Below are 22,102 nucleotides of genomic sequence, written 5' to 3' on the forward strand. Positions count from 1 at the left end.
GGTTGGGCGGGGTGGCTCACACTTGTAATCCCAGCACTTTGGGAGGCCCAGGCAGAAGAATTGTTTTAGGCCAGGAGTTTGAGACCAGCCTGGCCAACATAGCGGTACCCCATCTCTACAAAAAATGTAAAAGATTAGCCGGTCGTGGTGGCAGGCGCCTGTAACCCCAGCTACTCGGGAGGCTGAGGCAGGAGAATCACTTGAACCCGGGAGGCAGAGGTTGCAGTGAGCCCAGATCACGCCACTGCATTCCAGCCTGGGCGACAGAGCAAGCCTCCGTCTCAAAAATAACATAACATAACATAACATAAAATAATAAAAAAATGAAATGAAATAAAATGTTAGCTTTTTGAAGGCCTGTCTTGCTCACTGCAGAACCCACTATAGAGTCAGGCAGGGTCACCTAGCTAGCATTTGCTGAGTGAATGAATTGTCCTCCCCTGTCCCAACTGTGTTCACAAAGAACCCTCAGGAGTTCAAGACCAGCCTGGCCAACATGGCAAAACCCCGTTTCTACTAAAAATACAAAAATTAGCCGGGCATGGTGGCTCATGCCTGTAGTCCCCGCTACTCGGGAGGCTGGGGCAGGAGAGGCGGGCACCTGTAATCCCAGCTACTCGGGAGGCTGAGGAAGGAGAATCGCTTGAGGCCGGAAGGCAGAGGTTGCAGGGAGCTGTGATCGCGCCACTGCACTCCAGCCTGGGTGACAGAGTGAGACCCTATCTCAAAAAATAATAAAGATGGGCGAGGAGCAATCGGCCCCAAGGAAAAAACAAACAGGCCGGGCGCGGTGGCTCACGCCTGTAATCCCAGCACTTTGGGAGGCCGAGGCGGGTGGATCACGAGGTCAGGAGATCGAGACCATCCTGGCTAACACGGTGAAACCCCGTCTCTACTAAAAATACTAAAAATTAGCCGGGCGTGGTGGCGGGCGCCTGTAGTCCCAGCTACTCGGGAGGCTGAGGCAGGAGAATGGCGTGAACCCAGGAGGCGGAGCTTGCAGTGAGCCGAGATCGCGCCACTGCACTCCAGCCTGGGCGACAGAGCGAGACTCCGTCTCAAAAAAAAAAAAACAAACAAAAAAAACGTGCAAGAGCGCGCCTGCGCACACGGTCCCCTACGGCCCCATCCCTCTTCGGCCGTGGGGTGGCGCTGGGCGCATGCTCCCCGGCAGCGCGGTCATCCTCGCCTCCTTCGGGCCGCTCTAGCCGCCCCACTCGCTGCTCTGCGGGGAGGCGGGCGCTCCCGCAGGGGTTCCTCCAAGATGGCGGCGCAGAGGAGGAGCTTGCTGCACAGTGTGAGGAATCGGCCCGCTCTCTGGGCTTGGGGTTGGGAGCCTGGGCGGTGGTGCTGTCGGGTGCAGGAACGGCTCCTTCTCTGAGTTTGGACAGCCGCCCTCTCCGTGGTGGGGTGTGTCAGCCACCTTCTCCTCTCCTCGGGCTGGCCCCCTCTTTCCCGAGGCCAGGGCGTGTGTGCGCGGCGGGCCCGGCCCCCGGGTCAAGGGCGCCGGGGCTGTGGGCTGCTGCTGCCGGGCGTCGAGGGCGGGAGCGTCCTGGAGCCAGAAGGGAACACGGCGGGCGGCAGTAGAGCTATCCGAGTCTCGAGCCCACTGCGACACCGAGCAGTCGTGCAGTGATGATAACAGCAGCATCCACAGTGTACCGCTTACTGCATCCCCGGCGTTGTGTTAATTGCTTTACATTTGTTAGTTTCATTTTCGTAGCAGCCCCCTGAGATAGGTGCTACTGTTATTCCTATTTGACAGGCTGAGACACTGAGGTGGTCGTTTGCCTAAGGCCACACAAATGGTACGTATTGAGGCAGGATTAAAATCAGGCAGTGTGATTCCAGAAACCCCCTTAACCCCTGGACTGTACTAAAGGAATGACCAGTGGTAGCTGTCACTGGGTTCTGGTCCTGGCTCTAACTGACTGTGTCTCCCTCAGCCTCAGTTTCCTTCTCCTAAGGCGAGAGCGCTGAGTGGAAGAATTGTCTTCAGACTCATCCCTACCCCCTGTCTGGACCCTCATGGGTTTGGCGCTGTCTTCCAGGCCCTGCGTCCTCTGACGCGTATGTGCACATAGATGCACACACATGTTGGCACCATGGCCTACTCTGACCTACCAGGGTAGGGTGCTGGCCTCCTGGGTCCTTCCTATGCATGGCACTCTGTTAGAATTGTCTATGGACTTGTCTGCCTCCTGTACTAGAAAGTAAACTCCGCCGGGCGCGGTGGCTCATGCCTGTAATCCCAGAACTATGGGAGGCTGAGGCGGGTGGATCACGAGGTCAGGAGATCAAGACCATCCTGGCCAACATGGTGAAACCCCGTCTTTACTAAAAATACAAAAATTAGCCGAGCGTGGTGGCGGGCGCCTGTAGTCCCAACTATTCGGGAGGCTGAGGCAGGAGAATAGCTTGAACCCAGGAGGCGGAGCTTGCAGCGAGCCAAGATTGGGCCACTGCACTCCAGCCTGGAGTGACAGAGCGAGACTGTGTCTCAAAAAAAAAAAACAAAAACAAAAGCAAAAGAAAGTAAACTCCTTGAGGACAGGGACCTGTGATCTCTTGTTTACCTCTGTGTCTCTATTATCTACCACCATGTGCTGGGCACTCAATAAATACATTTGTGAAAGGATGAGTAAACGTTTGTAGCCAGGTCCAGTGCTCGCCCTTGGCGTCACAGAGGTGAGTAGACATTGGCTCAGGGATAACCTGGAAGCAGAGCCTTGAAATTATTCTCCCAGGAGCACAGTTCCCAGGCCTCCCCAGTGGGGACTGCTGTCTTCCCCTCCACACCTTTGCTGCCCCTTTATTTTATTACTGCCGGGCATGTCTGTCTTGTTACCGAGTTGGCATTGACTTTAGACAGCTGGCCCTCTGCTTTGTAACTTCCCAGAGGGCAAGGTCCCTGTATAAATGTCCCCACTGTAGTTAGCATTTGGGAAACGCTGGTTGGATTGTGACATTGGGAGGGAAAATGGTAAATGGTGCAGGCTGAGTTGGCTTGCTGAGAAGAGAGCAGCCACCTGGGTCATGTAGAGTAGGTGGCTGCCAGCTTCTCCCCTTCCTAGATGTGATGGAACCAAAGGGAATTGTGTTAGGCAGAAGGCCAGCTCTACTAGCCCCAGAATGTGTTTCTCCAGGTGGTGGTGGCCTTTTTTAAAGCAAGAATAGTTAGCTTTAAACACATTGCATCTTGGTGCATGGCAAAGGGATGGCAGGGATGTCATCAGAAGGCCCCTCCACCCTCATGATGATCAGGACATCCCTCTCACAGTTTGTACGGATGTCCAGGTGGTGTGTAGGGCTTGCTGATGTCACATCCACTGTCTCAAGTCTGGGGAGAACAACTCAGCTCAGACACCTGCATTCAGAGATGGCTGTGAGGGCTGCTGGTCTGTGGCTACTGGGCAAATATGAATGAGGCGTGGTGCCCACCCTCACTGCGTTTGCAGATCAGCTTGGGAGAAGGAGCATATGCCACTGATACGATACCCGGGGCACTGTCTTGTTACTGTAGACCTGTGTCAAGAGCCCTGGGCAGACAGCAGAGAATTTTAGAGGCTTTAAAGGATGAGAGGAGTTTGCCAAGCAGAGGAGAGGAGGGCCATTCCAGGAGGACGTGTATGTGTGTTTTCTTGACACGTGTGTTTTTGTTTTCGTTTTTCTTCCTAGAGATGGGGTTTTGCCATGTTGCCCAGGCTGGTCTAGAATCCTGGGTTCAAGCAATCCTCCTGCCTTGGCCTCCCAAAGTGCTGGGATTACAGGCATGAGCCCCCGCATCCGGCTAAGGACAGGTGTTTAAATATGTGTGCATGTGTTTGTTAAGCTTTTCACAAGTTAAATACAATTAGTACTACAAGTCTATGTATTGAGGGGCTGCAGAGTGGCCTGATTTGTCTGGGTCAGTGGAGGTTCGCAGGAATGGCATTTGCAAGGGTATGCTGGGGCCACTTGGTAGATCACTTGGTGGGAGCATCATTGCAGGCACTGTGGTACCTTGAAAGGTCTTTTGAAGCAAAAAGCTTTTTTGTGGGAGTATGGGGAAGGCAGGATCTCACTCTGTCACCCAGACTGGAGTGAAGCGGTGTGATCTCGGCTCACTGCAACCTCTGCTTCCTGGGTTCAAGTGATTCTTGTGCCTCAGCCTCCCAAGTAGCTGGGATTACAGGTGTGCACCACCACACCAGCTAACTTTCGTATTTTTAGTAGAGACAGGGTTTCACCACGTTGCCTAGGCTGGTCGTGAACTCCTGGCCTCAAGCAATCCGCCTGCCTGGGCCTCCCAAAGTGCTAGGATTACAGGTGTGAGCCACTGCGCCCGGCCACAAAGAGGTTCTAAGGAAAGCTTGATGTGTTCAAAAGGACCCAGACCTTTCAGCCGGATAAAACAGTGTTAGTCTCATACTGGCTTTGGGCAAATCACTTTATGTCCCTGAGCCTTAGTTTCTCCAAGCCAAGAGGACTCTGGGGAGTATTGTTGGTGTTAAAGGAACTGACACATTCCACTACTAGCCTGGCTTGGTTGCCCGCTAACCAGAAACTTCTACCTTCAGTGCTGCCGTGAGTGAATGTCTGCTGTTCATTCCCTTAAATGTCCCTGAGCACTCACTGTGTGCTAGGCACCCTGCAGGTGCAGGAGACACCGCCTTTGTGGAGCTGATGGTCTAGTAAAGGGGACAGACAGTGAGCACTGAACAGATACAGATCATCTGTGATTTTGTAATATCCAAACTACAGCATCAGATGGTGCTATGAGGAACAGTCTAGATTCACACACAGAATGCTGGGGGTGCCATTTTGGACAGGGTGGTAAGGGAAGACTTTTCTACATTTGATGAGATGAAAAGGGGGAAATGGGGGCAGCATTCCTGCCCAAGGGAGCAGGAGATGCAAAGGCTGCTGTTTCAGGAGCCTCAGGGGTGCTGGTGCAGCTGGGTGGAGTGCCTTGGGGGAGCTTGGGAGTAGCTGAGGTCTGAGGGAGCCGGGGGCCATGCTGGGCTTCACAGGTCCTGATGTGGCCTCTGGATTCCATTCTTCATGTGATGTGAAGCTTTCATGGGGAGCAGATTGAGTAGGGACCTGATGTGATGTGACTTATGATTGGAGAAAAATCCCTCTTTTTTTTTTTTTTTTTTTTTTTTGAGACGGAGTCACGTTGCCCAGGCTAGAGTGCAGTGGCGTAATCTCAGCTCACTGCAAGCTCCGCCTCCCAGGTTCACACCATTCTCCTGCCTCAGCCTCCCAAGTAGCTGGGACTACAGGCGCCCACCACCACACCCAGCTAACTTTTTGTATTTTTTTTTTTTTTTTTAGTAGAGACGGGGTTTCACCGTGTTAGCCAGGATGGTCTCGATCTCCTGACCTCATGATCTGCCAGCCTCGGCCTCCCAAAGTGCTGGGATTACAGGCGTGAGCCACCGTGCCCGGCCGAAAAATCCCTCTTTTGAGTTTGAGTGGTGAGAGTGGAAGCCTGGGACCTCCTAAGAGACTCCTAGAGTCATCCAGGTGCGAGAAGGTGTCTTGGCCTTGGGCATGGCAGAGGAATGGTGGGAAGTATCAGATTCCAGTTGTGTTTTGGAGAAAGAGCTGATGTGATTTGCCGATAGGTTGAATGTGAGGTGTGTGACAGACGAAGAAGAGTCAAAAAGGACTCTTAAGGTTTTGGTTTAAACAACAGTGGTGCCATTTACTGGGTGAGGGAGCCCTGGAAGAGGGGCACCCTGGGGCAGGGGGAATCAAGAGTATGATTTTGCCTGTACTGTTACTTAATTATAGAAAAGAAAATCAGGCTAGGCATGGTGGCTCATGCCCGGAATCCCAGCCCTTTGGGAGGCTGAGGCAGGAGGATCACTTGAGGCCAGGAGTTCCAGATCAGCTCGGGCAACATAGTGAGATTCTGTCTTTAAAAAAAATTAGTGAGGCATGGTGGTATGTGCCTGTAGTACTTAGGAGACTTAATGGGGTGATTGCCTGAGCCCAGAAGTTTGAGGTTGTAGTGAGGCTATGATCCTCTCACTGCACTCCAGGCTGGGTGACACAGCAAGACCCTGTTTCAAAAAAAAAAAAAAGAAAGTAAGCTTAAAATCAATTTTTTAAACTTCGACATGTGCTGAGCAATTATATCTGAGATCACAGGTGCTGCTATCTGTGTAATTTATCTAAAGGATGTTAAAATAAATACATAGCCACTAAAATAAAAAGGTCCATGAGGGCACCACCTATACCCATTGCGTACACCCAGCTGCTGCCCTAGCACATTGGAAGTGCCAACAATGATTGTTAGCCCCTTTAAGAATGAATGAGGAGCTCTTCAGGATGACGACATGCAGAACCTTCAATGAAAACTCTGGTGGGAGAAGTGGGGGCCAGGAGTGGAGCTGGTCTCAGAGAAGTGGGTCATCCGGAAGGTTGGAGGTGGTGGGGGCATTGGGGCCTTGGAAGCTTTTTGGAGAGAAAGGTCTGCTGCTCCCCTGCTCCAAGCCCTCTTCCTGGGGTTGTGAGTCTCCCTTTCTGAGCTTCCTTTTCGCTTCTAAGGAATCTGGGTGCTTTCACCACAAAAACACTTGGCCTTTTCATAGCATAATTTGGTATTCAAGCTGTGGCCTGAGCTTGGAACCATTCTTTGTCCATTTCTGCTGCCCAGGACTTTGAGATGAGTCTGTGTGGGTACTTTGTGAACTATTATGTGACATGGACACATATGTACATGAGGAGTGAATGCTTACATCACGCACAGGGTGTTTGTAAAGGCCTTGTTGGGTTAAATACTGTTGGATCACTGTAGAAGCTTTTCATACCGAAACATTAATTTTGGAAACTCCTTCACAAAATCAAATCAAAATTAGGTATTTTGAAACAGGCTTCTTAACGTATTCTTGTGAAATTCCTCATGAGCAGTTCATTTCTCAGACATGGAAGAGTTAAGTCCTGCGCTCACTGTTGTGTGTGTTGCAGTGGCTCCGCGATGAGGCTGTGCTGAGTGAGAGACGCTCCCTTCTCAGCTTCTCGCAGATTCTTGCTCCCTGCGCTCCAGCGCTGCTCACGGCTGGTGCTGGCAGGCCTGGCATTTGGGGGCGTGGGAGAAAGTATGCATCAGTGTGTGCAGGGGTGGAGGGGTGGGTGGTTTGTGTGAATAGAAAGTACATGACCTTTCTGAAAATTGTTCAGAAATGTGGAGGAAGGAAGCGAGAGACTTGGCAGTCCTGTAGGCTTTAATGGAATCAGCAATGGACGCTCGGTATGGCTAATCCTCGATGGAGATGGAAAGGGACGGGAGAACACGATCCAAGCCCACTCAGCTGCAGCAGCGTGAGTCTGCTGGGGAACACGGAGAAGACCAGATACTCTCACTCCCACATTGGTAGAACCTCCCGAGGTTCTCCGGCCACTGTAGTGAACCAGTGTCTGGCGAGCGCCCGAGTTACGTGAGAAACTGCCCATGTGTCATTGGATCTAAGACACCAATGTTTTAAGGACACATCAGTGTTTTGTCTATTGCTCAGAAAGAGAACTCACAGCTAATTAACTTGTAACATACCAACTCCAGAGACGTTCACATGTGGAAAATGTAGGTCTTCAAATCAGTGAAATAAGGTAATCTAATTAACAATACCAGGCTATAGCGCAATGGTTGCCACAGGGCCACTTGGTGAATGGCCAGTGAGTGGGGCACCCAGCATGCACAGCGGGGACACTGGGATGGGTTTCTCAGGGGAGGGCCCCATGGTCTTGGGCAGTGTTTTCCCAGTGTCTGGGACATACAGCGAGGTGGTTTGTGGCAGCGAGCAAAACTGATCTTACAAATTGGGAAGACTGTGTGCTTTTCTGTTCTCTCTCAGACTTTCTAAAGATACATAAAAAAAAACTTGGTTTGATCCTAGTATGTCCCTCACATCTTTCTGATACTTGCTGATCCATCCCCAGTCCCATTTTTAAACATAGAACAGGGCTCCAGCAATATAGCCAGCAAGAGGTTCAGCTAAAAGTGAATAACCTTGTTTTGTTTTTTATTATCGTCTAGATGTGGCAAGTAATACTGGTTTTCCACCTATAATACTGGAAAAGTTTACATTCACAATGAAATCAACTGGGTGTGGTGGTGTACCTGTAGTCCCAGCTACTCCAGAGGCTGAGGCAGGAGGATAGCTGATGTCTAGGATTTCAAGGCTGCAATGAGCCATGATTGTGCCATTATACTCCAGCCTGGGTGACAGAGCGAGACCATGTCTCTTTAAAAAAAAACAAAGAAAAGGCCGGGCGCGGTGGCTCACGCCTGTAATCCCAGCACTTTGGGAGGCCAAGGCGTGTGGATCACAAGGTCAGGAGTTCAAGACCAGCCTGGCCAAGATGGTGAAACTGCGTCTCTACTAAAAATACAAAAAATTAGCCGGGCATGGTGGCACGCACCTGTAATCCCAGCTACTCCAGAGGCTGAGGCAGAGAATTGCTTAAACCTGGAGGGGCAGAGCTTGCAGTGAGCCGAGATCGCGCCACTGCACTCCAGCCTGGGCGACAGAGTGAGACTCTGTCACAAAAAAAAAAAAAAAAAAAGGAATCATTTGAGTGAAAGATAGTTTCTTGAAGATGGTCAGTGGATGATTGAGGTTTGGGAATCATGGGCCTCTGACCCTAGTTGGATTTGAGCAGTGCCTTTAGGGTAGATAGGACTTAAAAAGACAGAAAGGGACAGGCTTTTCCTTACCATGGGTACTTGTACATATGCTCTTTGGGTAATTTTTTTCTTACTCTTTCTTTATTTTTTTTTAATTTATTTTTTATTTTTGAAACGGAGTCTCGCTGTGTTGCCCAGGCTGGAGTGCAGTGGCGCCATCTCGGCTCACTGCAAGCTATGCCTCCCGGGTTCACACCATTCTCCTGCCTCAGCCTCTGGAGTAGCTGGGACTACAGGCACCCACCACCACGCCCACCTAATTTTTTTGTATTTTTAGTAGAGACGGGGTTTCACCGTGTTAGCCAGGATGGTCTCAATCTCTTGACCTCATGATCTGCCCGCCTTGGCCTCCCAAAGTGCTGGGATTACAGGCGTGAGCCACTGCGCCCGGCCTCTGGTCACAGTTTTTTAGAGATCGTTTGGAACAGTGAGTAGATGGCCTTGTCTGTACAAGATACACAGCTGAGTGAGATTGTTAATCTGTCAAAGGGCAAAATTCAAAACTGTCCACAGTCTGGAAGGCTGGGATGAATGCATTAAGATATAATTCGACTGATACAAATTTAGATTTAAAACAACCTTCTATAGTAGTTTGGCTGGGGGAGACAGACATGGTAGAAACTCACACGAATAGGACTTTGTTATTTTACATTACATAGAGGCTAGATGCTCATCTTCTCTTGGGTATATGAAAGCTGTTGATTTGCATACTTTGATTTTCTATCCTGCCGCCTAACTGATTTCTTTTTCTGTTTGCATTAGTTTTTCATTGATTCTTTAGGGTTGCCAGGCGTACTGTCCTATCAACTGCAAATAGAAATGACTTCTTTCCCGGTTTTTATGCTCTCATTCTTTACTCTGTCTAACTGCCTGGGCTAACACCTCCAATTCTGTGTGAAGTAATAGAGTGGGCAGCCTTGCTATGGCCCTGATCGTTTGTTGTTGTTTTGTTTTTTTTTTTTGAGAGGGAGCCTCACTCTGTCTCCCAGGCTGGAGTGCAGTGGCGTGATCTTGGCTCATTGCACGCTCTGCCTCCCGGGTTCCAGCGATTCTCCTTCCTCAGCTTCCCGATAGTAGCTGGCACTACAGGCGTCTGCCACCACGCCCGGCTAATTTTTTGTATTTTTAGTAGAGACGGGGTTTTGCTGTGTTAGCCAGGATGGTCTCGATCTCCTGACCTCGTGATCCGCCGGTCTCGGCCTCCTAAAGTGCTCGGATTGCAGGTGTGAGCCACCACGCCCAGTCTAATTTTTTGTATTTTTAGTAGAGACGGGGTTTCACCATGTTAGCCAGGATGGTCTCAATCTCTTGACCTCGTGATCTGCCCGCCTCAGCCTCCCAAAGTGCTGGGATTACAGATGTGAGCCACCGTGCCCAGCCCTATGGCCCTGATCTTAATGAAGTGTTCCCCACTGAGTAAGTTGCCAGCATTAGGGCTGAAGTATACAGAGTAGCATGTTCAGAAAGGAGCCATCAGTTTCTGTTTTCTGGAGTGTTTTTACCAAGAATGGACCAAGACTCCTTAGATAAACAATAGCACTAGTGTCCATACTTACTGACCCAAACACCATTTGCCAGTTTATAAAATAATAAATTCCAGAAATATTACTGCCTCAACATTATGAAAATCAGATTTCCTAAAAAAGTACTTAGCAGTGTTGAAATATCTAGACACTATTCACGGGTACTTAATGAACAAGGCACGTGCTCAGTAGATTGATTGCCATCAGACACACAGTTTTTCTCATTTGAGAAAGTTAGTTATTCCCACATCAGCCAAATACAGCACAGCATACAGTGGACAGTAGATCATCAGCTTACTCCTGGTCTCCTGTTGTGAAACGCTCTCAGATGAATTGTTCTTGTGCCATGACACACCAACGTGGCAAGTTCCTCAGTTGCCTGTTTGAGCTTGTTTCTTTCTTTACTTGTGGAAGACAATTTCACTGGCGTTTTTTTTGTTTGTTTGTTTGTTTTTGAGACGGAGTCTCGCTCTGTCATCCAGGCTGGAGTGCAGTGGCGTGTGCGATCTCGGCTCTCTGCAACCTCCACCTCCTGGGTTCAAGCAATTCTTCTGCCTCAGCCTTCCGAGTAGCTGAGACTACAGGCGCTTGCCACCACGCCTGGTTAATTTTTGTATTTTTAGTAGAGACAGGGTTTCACCATATTGGCCAGGCTGGTCTTCAACTCCTGACCTGGTGATCCATCCACCTCGGCCTCCCAAAGTGCTGGGATTACAGGATTGATCCACCGTGCCTGGCCTCACTGGCCTTTTTTAATAGTGTATGTCTAATGTGGAACAGACCCATAAGTTGCTTGGGTCTTATTTATTTGGCTGGGAAACTATGGATTTTTTTAGAAAGATTCAAGTCCTTGGAAGCCTGTGTCTGTCCCTTATGGGAGTTAGATACTGGCAGAGGAGGTAACTGTGATTACAGCATCGAAGACAGGTTTTGCATTGTGGTGACACATTTGTGTTAATATTATTCATCTCATATGAGAGGATGAGTTCATCTTAATCTCATTTTTAATCACACGGCTCTAGAAAATAGAAATATCTTTTCCTCCCATGCTTTAAAACACCTGTGGCACTTTGGGGTGCTAAATATTGACTTCTTTGGCCATCTTTTCAGGAGGAAGACATGGGATACTCCTGACTGGGTAGATGCTTTTGTATTTCTGCTTAACCTCATATTTAATTTCATTCCAGCTGGTGGCGGGAGACAGACTAGAAAAGGAGCTACCTTTGGAAGTATGTTTGCCTGGTTATAGGAGACTTTTGTGAGCTCGCTGGAAATGAAAATATACTAAGCAGATCTAAGACATAGGGGATAATTGGCAACATTTATCAGTTACCTGAAGAATACTTAATTCACTGGTTATTAACTCATTCCCATGGCCCAGAGGCCTTGCACTGCCCTCCCACCCAGGCACATACGTGTACACATATTTGCAAACATGGCATGGAGCATCTTTCCCCTGTGCTCACTAGAGAGGCCACACCAGCCTTCTCGTGCTTCCGTAAACCTGACATGCTTTTTTCCATCTTAGGGTCTTTTTACATGCCGCTCCCTCTGCCTGGAAGGCTCCTTCTCTGCCTTCTAGAAGGTCACTGCCCCATAGTCATTCAGGTCTGGCTCAGATGTCACCTCCCCAGAGAGGTCTGCTTTTCTGACCACTTCATCTAGAGGCCCCCCCCCGCCCATCACGCTGTGTCCCGTTACCATGGTGTGTTTTCTTCCTAGCACATAGTGCTGTCTGAGATGGCCTTGTTTATTATTGTATTGTGTGTTTGAATTCTCTCTCTCCCTAGAAGGGAGGCTTCAAATAAGGAGCCTCTCTGTTTTCTCTTCTGTGTCCGCAGTACCCAGAATACTGCCAGACTGTTGCAAATGCTCAGCAGATATTTATTGAAAGAATGTATGTAGTGATTTAATGTACTGTAATCACATAATATCATATGTGGGTCCTGAAGACTTAAGTTCCCATTTATGTTAAGAGAGGCATTAATTTTGCTTTAAAATGAAACAGTTCAAGATTAGAACTAGACCCAATTTTGTGTTACTGTGAAGCCGTTTTTCTTCTTCTTTTTGAGACTGAGTCTCACTCTGTCACCCAGGCTGGAGTGCAGTGGTGTGATCTCAGCTCACTGCAACCTCCACCGCCTGCATTCAAGTGATTCTCCTGCCTCAGCCTCCTGAGTAGTTGGAATTACAGGTGCGCACCACCACACCTGGCTAATTTTTGTATTTTTAGTAGAGACAGGATTTTGCCACATTGCCCAGGCTAGTCTCAAACTCCTGACCTCAAGTGATCCACCTGCCTCAGCCTCCCCAAGTGCTGGGATTACAGGCGTGAGCCACTGTGCCAGGTCAGCAGTTTTTCTTTTGGCGTTGCTTGAACTGAAAGTGTTAAATTTAAGCTTGGTGTCATGAGGAGCTGAGCAGAATTGTTGCCATTTCTACTTCTTTTTTTTTTTTTAATTTAGTTGTGACATACTTGGCTCAGCTAGCACTTGCTGCCATTTCATCTTCCTTTTTTTTTTTCATTTCCATTAGTAGGGTTTGGTTATACTGTCTGTTTTCAAAGGCTATTAGAAGGGGTTAGTAGCTTTTCAGACCTTGTAGTAAAATTGTGTTAATAAAAATAAATAAATAAAAATCACCCAGTGAAGACATAAATAAGTGTAGAGACACACCATGTTAATGGATTAGAAGACTCAACATAGTGACAATGTCTGCTTTCCCCAAATTGATCTGTAGATTTAAAACAGTTCCAATAAAAATCCCAACAAGACTTGTGGATATAAGCAAGCCGATTCTAAAATTTATATGAAAAGGCAAAGGAACTCAAATAGCCAAAACAATTTTGAAAAAGAGCAAGAAGATAAGGAGACTCACACTAGCCAATTTTAAGACTTACTATAAAGCTACAGTAATCAAGAATGTAGTATTGGTGGAGGGGTAGACACATCGATCACAGGAACAGAATAGAGTCTAGAAGTAGACCCACACAATTCAATGGAGAAAAGCTAGTCTTTTCAACAAATGGTGTTGGAATGATTGGATATTGGAATGAAAAAAAAAAAATGGACCTAAACCTCCTTCCTACCTTACATAGAAATTAATTCAAAATGGATCACAGATCTAAATGTAAAATATAAAACTATAAAACTTTTAGAAAAAAACATAGGCGCTCTTTGTGACTTGGGGCTGGACAGAGAGTTCTTAAACATGACTCCAAAAGCATGAACCATGGAAGAGAAAAAATGGATTAAATGGACTTCATCTAAACTAAAACCTTTGCTCTGCAAAAGACACTACTGAGTGAAATGCTAAGTTACAAATAAAAAGAACTCTCAGAACACAATAGTTAAGAAAATAACCTAATTTAAAAATAGGCAAAAAACTTGCACTTCACCGAAGAGGATGAGTTGGTGCCAAATAAACACGTGAAAGATACTCAGTGTCGTTAGCCGTTAGGAAGTGCAGATTAAAGTCACGATGAGCTACCACTACCCACCTCTTAGAATATCTAAATTCAGAAAAAGACAATACCACATGGTGGCAAGGACGTGGAGCAGCCGGAACTCAACATTGGAAATGCAAATGGTTCAGCTGCTCTGGAAAACAGTTTGGCAGGTTCTTATAAAGTTAAACATATACTTACCATATGAGCCAGCCCTGTCACTCCTAGGTATTTACCCTGGATAAATGAAAAGTTACATTCATACAAAAACCTGTACATGAATGTTTATGGCACATTTCTTCATAGTTATAAGAAACGAAACAGCCCAAATGTCCTTCAGTGGATGAATGGATAAACAAACTACTACATCCAAACAATGGTATATTACTCTATGAAAGAGAGGGAGAGACTGTTGGTGCACATAGGCTAACAACTTGGATGAATCTTAGAGACATAATGTTGAGTGAAAGAAGCCAGTCTCAGGAGGTCATGTTTACTGCATCATTTCATTAATGTGACATTGTTTTGTTTTGTTTTTTTTGGAGACAGAGTCTCACTCCGTCGCCCAGGCTGGAGTGCAGTGGTGTGCAATCTCGGCTCATGGCAACCTCTGCCTCTCAGGTTCAGGTGATTCTCGTGCCTCAGCCTCTTGAGTAGCTGGAATTACAGGTGTGCGCTACCACGCCCGGCTGATTTTTGTATTTTCAGTAGAGACAGGGTTTCGCCACACTGGCCAGGCTGGTCTCAAATTCCTGGCCTCAAGTGATGAGCCCCTCTTGGCCTCCTAAAGTGCTGGGATTACAGGCGTGAGCCACCGCACCTGGCGTTTAATATGACATTCTTAAAAAGACAAAGCCATAGCAGTGGAAAATAGGTTGCCAGGGATTAGGGGAGGGAGTGCGTTGGGAGTGGAGCTGCCCTGTATCTTGAGAGTGGTGGTAGTTACACACATCTCTACATGTGTCAACATTCACAGATGTGCGTGCCCCAAAAGCCAGTTTTACTCCATGTTAATGTAAAAATAAAACAAACTCCCACACCCTGCAGAAGTTGCTCCAGGGTGCAAAATGTAGAGCTGAAGCACCAAAATAGATCAAAGCAGAATAAAACCAATTACATGAAAAAAAGTGAAGTCACTCTTGTCAGTATATAACTAAACAGAAGCTACAATTTGCCACAAAAGCCAACCATAGGCTTTTTATATATCTGATTGCAAAAGCCTGTTGAAGTGGTTTCCACATCCTTTCTGGAAGACTTAACAATAACTTTTAAGAAGTTGCACACAGTATCTGTGTGTGTTTTATTTCTTTTACAGATTATTCACTATTGGCATATAGAAATGCTACTGATTTTTGTATGTTGATTCCATATCCTGCAACTTTTTTTTTTTTTTTTTTTTTTTTTTTTTTGAGATGGAGTCTTTTTTTGAGATGGAGTCTCGCTCTGTCACCCAGGCTGGGGTGCAGTCGCACGATCTAGGCTCACTGCAAGCTCCGCCTCCCGGGTTCATGCCATTCTCCTGCCTCAGCCTCCAGAGTAGCTGGGACTACAGGCACCCACCACCACACCCGGCTAGTTTTTTGTATTTTTAGTAGAGATAGGGTTTCACCGTGTTAGCCAGGATGGTCTCGATCTTCTGACCTCATGATCCATCTGCCTCAGCCTCCCAAAGTGCTGGGATTACAGGCTTGAGCCACCGCGCCCGGCCCATATCCTGCCACTTTACTGAATTTGTTTAATCAGTTCTAATAGTTTTTTGGTGGAGTCTAGGTTTTTCCAAATATAAGATTATATCGTCTGCAAACAAGGATCATTTAACGTCTTCCTTGCCAATTTGGATGCCCTCTATTTCTTTCTCTTATCTGGTTGCTCTAGCTTGTGTTTGTTTAATATTTCAATAAAGCTTTCAATACAATTTTTTTTTTTGAAACAGAATCTCACTCTTGTCGCCCAGGCTAGAGTGCAGTGGCATGATCTCAGCTAGCTGCAACCTCCGACTCCTGGGTTTAAGCGATTCTCCTGCCTCAGCCTCCCCAGTAGCTGGGATTACAGGCATGCACCACCATGCCTGGCTAATGTTTTTGTGTTTTTAACAGAGACAGAGATGGGGTTTCACCAGGTTGGCTAGGCCGGTCTCAAATTTCTGACATCAAATGATCCACCCACCTCAGCTTCCCAAAGTGCTGGGATTACAGGCATGAGCCACTGCACCCAGCCAATACAAATTTTATTTTCCTTGAAATTGAACTGTGGTTCTCCCAGTTATTCCAGTTTGCTCTAGTTCTGCACGGTGGTCCTGGGAGTGCCCTTGTGAACAAAGTGCAGTTCTCAGGTGGGAGGCCAGATGTGGGGCAAGCTTTCAGGGAGAGGCAGGGAATCGCACCTGGGCCTTGCATCAAAGTTGTTCCTGGGGCTTAAAAAGTACAGATGCTCAGGATGTACCCTAGGGAGATTTGGGAAATTCAGAAATTGTGTTTAGGCCGGGGATGGGGCCAGGGCCTGGACCGCTGTGTGAGCGTGTTTAAAGCTCTGCAGTGATTATGCTGAACAGCCTGGTTTGAGATCCTATGGGGTGGAATGGGCATTGCAGACAGGCAGGGATGCTGGAATCAGGGTGCCGTTGGGGTACATGAGAGGGCCATCAGCCAGTCCTGGGTAGGGTCATCCTGAAGGAAGACCTCCTGGAGGTGGTGACTCCTGAGCCAAAGAGTCCCGAAGGACCCGGAGAATTGGTAGGGAAGAAGAAGGAGGGTGTTCATGTGGAGGCAAAGAGCAGGGGATGGACAGGGCTGTAGGCATTCGGGACTGGGAGGGAAGGATGTGGCAGGGGAGATGGGAGAGGACATCGGGGTGGCATGAGGATGTCTTATAAACTAGCTCATAAACTCCGACTTAAAAGCCAGTCTCAGTTACTCTCCCTGGTACTTGGAGGTCCCAATGCCAGAGAGAGTGACTGAGACTAGCTTATAAGTCGGAGTTTCTCCAGGCTGGGTCTTAGGTCACCTGAAAGCATCACCCATGGAGAGCGGCCTGCGCTGCAGATGTCCCAGGCCCTGCCCAGATCAGTCATTTTGAGGGTGGGGCCTGCAGCCTGCAGTGTTGGTAACCAATGCTCAAGGGGTTTCTTTGTAGTGTGCATTTGGAGCCAGTGCAGTAAGAGGTGGGGGTCCCCAGAGTTTCCTGCCAAGAGTCTGCGACATTTGTGTGTGTTTCACTAGGTTTCATAACGGCTCACTCCTGGAGGTCATTGCTGCGCCTTACATTTGGGAATGCTGGAGTCTCAGTTTTCCTGGGAAACCAGTTTGTAGACTAGCCATAAAAACAGCAAACCCTTCTGCAGGTGTCTGTTCATACAAACATTATTGTTTTCCAGAAGGAAGTGGAACCTTCTGTGTAGGGCTGCGGGACTGCTAGGTTTTTGTTGCAGAAGGAATAGGTGAAGTGGGGACTACCCTGCAGACGCGGTGGTGCCTCACAGCTTCCTGGTGTCCTTCCCCAGGAGCAGCAGCCAAGCTGGACAGATGACCTGCCTCTCTGCCACCTCTCTGGGGTTGGCTCAGCCTCCAACCGTAGCTACTCTGCTGATGGCAAGGGCACTGAGAGCCACCCGCCAGAGGACAGCTGGCTCAAGTTCAGGTGTGTGTGCCAGCATTTCTGTGTTGGGCCCGGGGAGTTGGTTGGTTTGCAAGCAAGGAAAGACACCGACCTTGCAGCTTTCTCATATGGGCTTGCCAGTGACGTGGCCCGTGAGAGGTGGCCTCTGCTGCTGTCTTGCCAAGGGCCTGCTCTGATGGGGTAGCATGAGCGTGGGGAGGAGCGTATCCCAGAATGTCATAGCCAGAGTGAAATGATGGCTAAAGCAGGGGGACCCAGGAGGGCCCCTGAAGCTGCAGCTGCTGTTGCTTTAGTCTCCCCCAATTCCTTTCCCTTTCTCCCTCCACCTCCGTGAGACCCTGGTCTCAGGCCTCCCTCTGCCCTCTCCCTCTTCCAGGAGTGAGAACAACTGCTTCCTCTATGGGGTCTTCAACGGCTATGATGGCAACCGAGTGACCAACTTCGTGGCCCAGCGGCTGTCTGCAGAGCTCCTGCTGGGCCAGCTGAATGCGGAGCACGCCGAGGCCGACGTGCGGCGTGTGCTGCTGCAGGTAATGGTGCCGGGGCTGGCAGTGACCCAGCCACATCATGTTCCCCACCCCAGGGCTTGGGCTCTGCACCTCTAGCATGTTGCCAGGGTTGGTGTGAAGATCCTGCCGGCCCCTTCACCCAAGTAGGGGAGCAGCTCCCAGCATAGGCCCCCCAACCCAACAGGAGTCCAGGACCAGCCAGCGAGCAGCAGGCCTTCAATGGCTGGCAGAAGAGGTACTGCTGGAGACGGGGGGATTTAGGGATGGGAGCTTGGAGAGAGGTGTGAGGTGGGAGCAGGGCAAGGCCTGGTAGAAATGGGGTCATTTAGAGCTACCCCTTTCTTTCCTATATGGTCAGGTGCTCAGCCTCCAGGTGCAGGAGGCATCCCTGCGCGTTCAGGAAGGACCTTGCCTCCCCTTTCTGTGGGGCTGCCACCCTCATTGACTGGTTCCACCTTTCTGCTTGCGCTATTGGGAGTTTTCCTCCTGGCATCTCCTTTCAGGAGCATGTCTCAGGCCCATTTTAGATGAGAGGATGGGCTTCTGTTCCCAGAGAGGGGTGGTGCCAGCCTTTTCCTGCCCTTCATGACCTCAGGCTCCATTGCCAGTGATTCTCAGCAGATCTCACACGGGGGGAGAAGGTGTCAGTGTCACCAGTGTCCTGGGGCCGGTGGGGTTTGACAGAAGCCTCCCAGAAAGAAGTTGTAGTAATCATACGAGCTGTCATAGGCCTGGCAGTTTCTCTGAGCAGTTGCCTTGCTGAGTGCCAGGGTGGACTGTCTTACCTCACCCCTGGAACAACACTTAACCTCTGTTGTGTGAGACTGAGGGGGCCAGAGGTCACACCAGCTGGGCCTACGCCAAGCCTTTGCTCTTAGCTTCCACACTGTCTCCTGCCTCCCAGCCCTCTGCAGTGCTGCCTCTGCAGGGCGCACACCCCTTCGAGGCTGAAGGGCTTTGTCAAGGACATTGATCTGCAGGAAGCAGCCGGTGCCTTGCAGTGCTGGGCCAGAGGCAGGACTGTCATGTGGAAAGCTCCATCACACAAGAACCTGCAGTGAATACAGCAAACCTGTTGCTATTATTAATAGAGGGCATTTTAGCACCAGTGACAGTGGTGTTTTGAACCAGCCTTTGCCCTGTCCTGTGTCCCCCTAGGCCTTCGATGTGGTGGAGAGGAGCTTCCTGGAGTCCATTGACGACGCCTTGGCTGAGAAGGCAAGCCTCCAGTCGCAATTGCCAGAGGTAATTTCCCCAGCCGACATCCAGGGCAGTCAAGTCCAGGCCCAGCTTTGCAAGGAACATGGACTCATCTACTTTGTCTTGACATTACTGGGCCAGAGCAGCAGGAGTTAGGGAGCAGTTCCTGATGGGTGACACTGGTGGGTGGCCACAGGTGAGGGACCTCGCTGCTCTGCTGTGGGCAGCTGCACGCTAAAGCTCAGCAGTGGCTGGGCAGTGGTGGACATGAGGAAGGGCTTTTCCCAGTCCTTCGACCTGAATGGGTCCCCGCCCTTGTCAGCCACCTGCTCACATCGCCTACTACCACCTGCAGCGCTTCCCTCTGTGCTGTGAGTTAGGTCATCTCCAGCTTTCTGGAAGAACCTTAGCCTGGAGCTGCAGCGAAGGCTTCATCTTGGCTGTGCCATGGACCATCTGTCTGTCTGTCCCCCGGGCCCTCGGATCTTTGCTCTTAAGAGCAAAGGGAGGCCGGGCATGGTGGCTCACGCCTGTAATCCCAGCACTTTGGGAGGCCAAGGCGGGCGGATCACAAGGTCAGGAGATCGAGACCATCCTGGCTAACATGGTGAAAGCCCGTCTCTACTAAAAATACAAAAGATTAGCCGGGCGTGGTGGTGGGCGCCTTGTAGTCCCAGCTACTCGCGAGGCTGAAGCAGGAGAATGGTGTGAACCTGGGAGGCGGAGCTTGTAGTGAGCCGAGATCATGCCACTGCACTGTAGCCTGGGGGATACAGCGAGACTCCATCTCAAAAAAAAAAAAAAGAGTAAAGGGAGTGGAGAGGGCTAGGAAGATGGTCCAGAGTTCTGTCCTGCCCTGACCCTCTGTTGATGGTTGTAGGGAGTCCCTCAGCACCAGCTGCCTCCTCAGTATCAGAAGATCCTTGAGAGACTCAAGACGTTGGAGAGGGAAATTTCGGGAGGGGCCATGGCCGTTGTGGCGGTCCTTCTCAACAACAGGCTCTACGTCGCCAATGTCGGTGAGCCCCCTCCTGTCCCAGGGCAGGGACGACTGGGGAGAGGTCAGCCACAGGGGTCGGTGCGTTATTTGACAATCTGCTTTCCAGACACTTCACGCACTTTAAACCCAGGGTCTCCTGAGACCGTTGGGTATGTCCCTCTCCACAGTGACGCCTCAGTCCCAACTGGAAGGGACGGGATGGGAGGCAGGTGTCCTGGCCTTTAGTCCCTATTCTGCTTCTTAACTCATTCTGGACGAGTCGTATCCCATTCTGGGTGGCCTTGGGGGCCGCTGCTTCTGGAAGAGGTTACCTGGCCATGAAAAACCAACCAGTATCCCCATGAACAGCTGCGAGATGGGGCTAGGTGACAGTGACATTGGGGTTTGTGAGAAGACCAGACAGGTGCAGGTTTCAGTAGAAAGGACTCTGTAGAGACCCTTCTAATGATGCTGCCTTTTTTTTAATACTCTAGTGGAAAATTTTCCACAATATAGAACAATAGAGTGACTGATATTTAATGAACATTCATGTGCCCATCCCCAACCCCAGCAGTTATCAACTGTGGCCAGCCTTCTTTGTCCCCACGTTCTCTATTTTGAAGCAAACGCCAGACACTGTATCATGTTATCTGTAAATATTTCAGTCTGTATCTCTAGAGAAGAGGTCTGTTTTATTAAGATCATAATCCTGTGATTACACTGAAAAAGTTAAACCTAATTCTTTTGTATCATCAACTGTTCCTAACTGGTGACTCACCCCGTTGGTCTGAGCCTGTTTTGCCCATTTCAGGTATTTCCACATGTGAGATGCCTGCCTTTTCCCTCTCTGCCTTCCCAGTATGCCGTATTTCTCTCTGTGTGTGGTCTTTGCTTAGCTGTTCACATTCTGCCACAGGTACAAACCGTGCACTTTTATGCAAATCGACAGTGGATGGGTTGCAGGTGACACAGCTGAACGTGGACCACACCACAGAGAACGAGGATGAGCTCTTCCGTCTTTCACAGCTGGGTGAGTGGGGAGAGTGGGAGCGGAAGCTGATCCCTGTGGGCTCACCCTTCGCCTGCCTTTGGTGGTGGGGTAGAGAGGCGTGTGGTAGAGGGGCTGTGATCTTGGGCTCCCCAGCCAGCCTGCCTGGGGTTCATTCCCAGCACTGCCGCTTACTGGTTGGTGATTGGAACTTAAGTTTTCTGTGCCTCAGATCCCCCGCTGTGTAATGAGGATAATAGTAACCTACCTCAGGATGCTAGGAGGATTCAGTTAGTGCATGTGAAATGCTTCCTGGAGTGCCTGGCACACAGGAGACACTTACTGGTGGAGACTGAAAGAGGCCATAGAAGTCCAGGGAGCCCAGCTGCTGCTGAGCTGCTCCTTCCCTTCCCAGTGAGCTCCAGGCAGATGTGGGGCACACGGGATGGGCAGAGAGGCGGCAGGCAAGCTGCTCCGTTCCGGGTGGTGCCTGGAGGACGGGCTCTGAGTGAGGTGTGTCGTGATGGGCGTGGGGACTGAGGACACCAGGGACTTTGGGTCAGCTGCTCTCCCAGGTGCCCTGGTGTTGTCTTCATTTCCTATTCATTGGGTCCTTATTGCCTTCTTCCCATGACTGTGTCTCTGTCCCCTTCTTTTTGTTCCTCTTTGTGAACAAGAAGCAGGATTGTTGCACTGTTTCCCTCCGTAGGCTTGGACGCGGGGAAGATCAAGCAGGTGGGGATCATCTGTGGGCAGGAGAGCACCCGGCGGATCGGGGATTACAAGGTTAAATATGGCTACACGGACATTGACCTTCTCAGGTAGGTGCCAGCCCAGCTGTCCCCTGTGCTTGAAAGAACAGAAGGTCCTAGGGAGGCCAAGATGGGAGGATTGATTGTGCTGGGAGGTCGAGGCTGCAGTGAGCCGTGATCATGCCACTGCACTCCAGCCTGGGCAACAGAGCAAGACCCTGTCTCAAAAAAAAAAAAAAGGTCCAGGAGGCCTAGGGCAGACGCAGACTGTAGGCCCCAGTGACAGACGTGCAGTCAAAGTAGTTCAGAGCCCAGGCAAACTCTTTCTTCCTCCCAGAGAGGTTGGTTTGGGGCAGGTTAGGCCCAGCAGGCCAGGAGTTGGGTACTGTAGAAACAAGGGGTGGAGTTGAGGAG

The 22,102-nt window shown here is 49.6% G+C and overlaps 1 protein-coding gene across 3 annotated transcripts in view; it reads left to right on the forward strand.

Moving 5' to 3' along the window:
• Window positions 1–971: 971 nt before the first annotated feature.
• The window catches only part of TAB1 (TGF-beta activated kinase 1 (MAP3K7) binding protein 1), a 32,866-nt gene continuing 11,735 nt past the window's right edge, over window positions 972–22,102 (forward strand). The window contains exons 1-7 of one of the 3 annotated variants that reach the window (XM_004063498.4): window positions 972–1,297; window positions 17,145–17,281; window positions 17,637–17,790; window positions 18,928–19,014; window positions 19,850–19,988; window positions 20,865–20,978; window positions 21,646–21,757. In XM_004063498.4, the coding sequence (XP_004063546.1) occupies window positions 1,265–1,297; window positions 17,145–17,281; window positions 17,637–17,790; window positions 18,928–19,014; window positions 19,850–19,988; window positions 20,865–20,978; window positions 21,646–21,757 (776 nt within the window). In that variant the 5' untranslated portion in view covers window positions 972–1,264. Of the gene's footprint in view, window positions 1,298–5,492; window positions 5,512–17,144; window positions 17,282–17,636; window positions 17,791–18,927; window positions 19,015–19,849; window positions 19,989–20,864; window positions 20,979–21,645; window positions 21,758–22,102 lie in introns of those variants that run through there. The other 2 variants (XM_019018474.4, XM_063704685.1) reach the window with 2 other exon arrangements.

This window comes from Gorilla gorilla, chromosome 23 (assembly GCF_029281585.2).
Source record: "Gorilla gorilla gorilla isolate KB3781 chromosome 23, NHGRI_mGorGor1-v2.1_pri, whole genome shotgun sequence".
Lineage (NCBI taxonomy): Eukaryota > Metazoa > Chordata > Mammalia > Primates > Hominidae > Gorilla > Gorilla gorilla.